The sequence below is a fragment of the Leptonychotes weddellii genome, unplaced genomic scaffold (assembly GCF_054177405.1).
Source record: "Leptonychotes weddellii isolate Sample4059 unplaced genomic scaffold, ASM5417740v2 HiC_scaffold_16967, whole genome shotgun sequence".
Taxonomy (NCBI): Eukaryota; Metazoa; Chordata; class Mammalia; order Carnivora; family Phocidae; genus Leptonychotes; species Leptonychotes weddellii.
In genome coordinates this window covers 1-4,325 of record NW_027752880.1, presented here as the reverse complement: position 1 = coordinate 4,325, position 4,325 = coordinate 1, and the positions used below count along the sequence as shown (strand labels likewise).

Here is a 4,325-nt window from a genome sequence, read left to right as displayed (position 1 = left end):
GTTCACGTTAGGTTACATACACCTTAAAACAAATGTTACCTTGTCCGGTTACAAGCCAGCATGGAACCGGGGAAGAAAAACTAGCTGGGCTTTAGGTCCTACACGTCACAGTAGCACACTCCGAAAAGAAAGAAATCTTATCTTCCCCTTAAGTAGTTACTGTCATGCCATACAGATTCTTAAAAGGTTAACAAAAATAAAGAAAAACATCCTTGAAAATATATTATCAGAGGGAATGAAGATAAAGTATCGAATACATGTACAAGTAATGCTCGGCGGCGCTTAGTCGACTTCCTCCATGCGGGACGTGTCGTCGTCACCCTCGAGGGGCGGCATCTCTTCGCTCACCGCGGCGCTGCCATCGTCAGCCGTGGGGTCGTCTTCATCAATACCTATTTGGAAAGAAAACCCTCGCGCTAGATTTCTCGAAGCCAGCTAATAATTAGCCCAATATGGCTGGTCTCTCCCACTTGTAGGCAGAGCGGCAGGCAGAGGCAGAGGCAGGCTCCGCACTGAGCAGGGAGCCCGATGTGGGGCTCGATCCCAGGACTCCGGGGATCATGACCTGAGCCGAAGGCAGATGCTTAACCGACTGAGCCACCCGGGCACCCCATCTACCCACTTTAAAGGCTAAACAATGACCTGGTGAATACAGCGCTTTCACTTTTTTTTAGCCTTTCTGATCAAAAGGCCTGTTGAGCTTAAAAGGGCCTTTAAGAGGTTACCCAAACTGGATGTGACACCCCCAGTGTTGCTCAGGTGGCTGAAGGTCACACCTGTTCCACACATTTGGGCTTTCACCACCCCACGGTGTCGTAGGAAGCTTACCGAGACCAAGCTTGATCATCCTGTAGATCCGGTTAGCATGTGTCTGGGGATCTTCCAGACTGAAACCAGAGGACAGGAGAGCAGTTTCGTAGAGCAGGATGACCAGATCTTTCACAGACTTGTCGTTCTTGTCAGCCTCTGCTTTCTGCCGTAAGGTCTCAATGATGGAGTGGTCGGGGTTTATCTCCAGGTGCTTCTTCGCGGCCATGTAGCCCATGGTGGAGTTGTCTCTCAAGGCCTGGGCCTTCATGATCCTCTCCATATTTGCCGTCCAGCCATATGTGCTTGTGACAATGCAGCACGGGGAGGTCACCAGTCGGTTTGACACGACCACCTGGAATCAAAGCACGACATGAACGATGCACCTAAGAAAAAGTATTATTCTAACTTCTCACTACTATCAGCTTTATTGTAAAATGAAACCTAAGGACTCCCGAGTACTGTCTATTCATTAATCCAATACCACCTGCAAATTTAAGTATTCAGAACTTTTCTCCTGCACATCCTAACACTCTCCAGGGTCTTCAAGGATGTTAAGTTTCCTCTCACTATATAGGAAATCCTAGTTTTCTATTCGTAAATTCAGAAAACAGAAGGGGACAAAGAGCCTATGAAGAACAAGCTTGGAAAACACCTACAGGCCCTCTAGAAAGCAGCCCACCACCAGGAGAGCGAGGCAGACAGAAGCACTGTTCTCACGCACCTTTTCTACTTTTTTCTCCAAGATGTCCTTCATGATCTTGCACAGGTTTTCAAACTTTGTTTTTTTCTCTTCCTGTTTCTTTTTCTCTTCTTCATCTTCTGGAAGTTCCAAGCCCTCTTTGGTAACAGACACTAACGTCTTCCCCTCAAATTCCTTCAGCTGTTGCACACAGTACTCATCAATGGGCTCGATCATATAGATCACTTCCAAGCCATGCTTCCGAAGACGCTCCACGAAGGCCGAGTTTGCTACCTGATCCTTGGTCTCACCTGAGGCGTTGGTAGAAAGTTATAGACCTTTAACAGGAAGGGATTTCATTTCCTTCTGACTTTTGCTAAGTCCAGTCAGATCTAACCACAGATGTGGCCCAGCCCACGTGGTCTTGCCTAGGTTAGTCCCCACGAGCTGATGTGTAAAGCCACATGTAGAACACACACGGCTCCAGGAGGTTGTAAGAACAAGGTGACTCTACACCTGTTGTCTTACCTGTGATGTAATAGATGTGTTTCTGGTTTTCCTTCATTCTGGTGCAATAGTCCTTGAGGGAAACCATCTCATCGCCAGAAGCAGACGTATAGTATCGTAACAGCTCTGAGAGCTTCTTTCGATTCTGAGAGTCTTCATGTATTCCCAGCTGAAAGAGAACATGAGCTTTGAACTTTCTCTGAATTAAAAAAAAACCATTTAAAATTTGACAAGCCACAATGACTACCACCACTAAAATCAAATGTGTTTACACCAACCTTGATGTTTTTCGAAAACTGCTCATAAAACTTCTTGTAGTTCTCTTTGTCTTCAGCCAGTTCGGTGAAGAGTTCCAAGCACTTTTTGACCAAGTTCTTTCTGATAACTTTTAAAATTTTGCTTTGCTGCAGCATCTCACGGGAAATATTTAGAGGAAGATCCTCAGAGTCCACCACACCTCTAATGAAATCTGAAAAAATAAACAAATGCACTCAAAATCATCCTAAAGATGCAGTCCACAAATACATAAACCCAAAAAACCAAAGATGATCTCCTGCCCCACAGACTCGAATCTATAGTGTGGAGATAACTACTGGCCGGGATCGAGCCTCACACCCGACCACACTTACTCAGATACTCAGGGATTAGCTCCTCGCAGTTATCCATGATGAAAACTCTGCGAACATACAACTTAATGTTGTTCTTTTTCTTTCTGTTCTCGAATAGGTCAAAGGGAGCACGTCTTGGCACAAAGAGAAGAGCTCTGAACTCCAGCTGTCCTTCCACTGAAAAATGCTGTAAGAAAGCACATGTCAAGTCATAATCAAGGGACAATGCAAGCAACTGTCACTAAAGGCTACCTCACCTGACCCCGCAAATACCTGCAGTCACAGAACTGAAAGCGCTTTTGGGGGGAGAGGACAAGGGCTGAGATGACAGAGCTCTTGGCAGCAACCCGCACCTCGACCACCTCAGACAACCTCCGGATATATAACTGCTCGGGAAGCACTGGGCACTCACCTTCACTGCCAAGTGATCTTCCCAGTCATTGGTCAAGCTCTTATAAAATTCTCCATATTCTTCATTGGTGATATCATCAGGGTTTCTGGTCCAAATAGGCTTTGTCTTGTTCAATTCTTCCTGATCAATGTACTTCTCCTTGATCTTCTTTTTCTTCTTCTTGTCACCATCCTTCTTCTCCTCCTCCTCCTCATCAGAACCAACATCTTCTATTTCAGGTTTGTCATCAGACTCCTTCTCTTCCTTTTCTTTTTCCTCCTCTTTCTCTTCCTTTTCTTCAGCCTCATCGTCGCTGACCTCTTTATCGCGTTCCTTCTCCACCTTCAAAAAAAAATGCAAAATCACATCACCTCTGCATTCCTGAACTGAAGGACACTCTGAATGGAACGTGCACACTTAAACCAAAGCGTAAGACACTCAAAAACGTTTAGCAGGCAAAAAACTTCTAGTCAATATTTAACTTATCTACCCAAACAACTCTGGATACCTTCACGATAAAACAGAACTTCAAACTAGTCCAGTCAATTCAAGTTTGGGTCTTTCCCTCATCAATAGATCCCAGCACTAAAAACTTCAGCTCACTAGTTTTATTATCTACACCCAACACAGACACTCACAAAGAGAGTAATGGGATAGCCAATAAACTGGGAGTGCTTCTTCACAATCTCTTTTATTCTCCTTTCCTCCAAGTACTCCGTCTGGTCTTCTTTCAGATGCAGGATAACCTTTGTTCCCCGACCCATAGGTTCACCTGTAGAGAGAAACACGCTCAATTTCAATCTGAACGGGCAAGTTAAGGTGTTGGGGGGAAAAAAGAATTATCACAATTTAGCTTTCCACACCACACCCACCCAAGTTTCTAAGCAAGTTTACAGTTACTACTGGGGTACAGTTACTACAAAAGGAGAATCTGGGCAGTTACCTGCCTAGCTGGAGCTCAGGAACTAGAAGGCCCCGCTCTTCTATCACGTACTTACTAAGCTCGCTGCAGAACGGATCAGGGCAAGCAAATTTTTGCCAATTCCACAGCATCTTCAGGGGTCCCGGCCTACAGTACCGGGCACTCCCCACACAACTGAGTGACCTAGAAAAGCGTCTCACCAGGTGCCTACCTGTATCAGTCCTAACTGTGAACGATCCTCCTGCAGAAGACTCCCAGGCATACTGCTCATCATCGTTATGCTTGGTGATCACCGTCACTTTCTCAGCAACCAAGTAGGCAGAATAGAACCCGACACCAAACTGGCCAATCATAGAAATATCTGCACCAGCCTGCAAAGCTTCCATGAATGCTTTGGTCCCAGACTTT

At 45.5% G+C, this 4,325-nt stretch overlaps 1 protein-coding gene across 1 annotated transcript; it reads right to left on the bottom strand.

Moving 5' to 3' along the window:
* Positions 1 to 47: 47 nt before the first annotated feature.
* LOC102737467 (heat shock protein HSP 90-alpha) lies at positions 48 to 4,319 on the bottom strand. The gene is made up of 9 exons (XM_081810022.1): positions 4,129 to 4,319; positions 3,634 to 3,767; positions 3,017 to 3,337; positions 2,626 to 2,791; positions 2,275 to 2,465; positions 2,018 to 2,165; positions 1,532 to 1,800; positions 829 to 1,162; positions 48 to 392 (listed from the first exon to the last, which is right to left on the bottom strand). Exons 1-9 carry the CDS (start codon positions 4,301 to 4,303, stop codon positions 283 to 285), a joined length of 1,848 nt encoding a protein of 615 aa, XP_081666148.1. The 5' UTR covers positions 4,304 to 4,319; the 3' UTR covers positions 48 to 282.
* Positions 4,320 to 4,325: the final 6 nt, after the last annotated feature.

Coding starts and splice junctions, on each gene's coding strand:
- LOC102737467 (XM_081810022.1), bottom strand. CDS start 4,303: ATGGAAGCTTTGCAGGCTGGTGCAGATATTTCTATGATTGGCCAGTTT. Junction 3,768..4,128: donor CACAGTTAGGACTGATACAG/GTAGGCACCTGG, acceptor TTCTCTCTACAG/GTGAACCTATGGGTCGGGGA. Junction 2,466..2,625: donor GCTAATCCCTGAGTATCTGA/GTAAGTGTGGTC, acceptor TTATTTTTTCAG/ATTTCATTAGAGGTGTGGTG.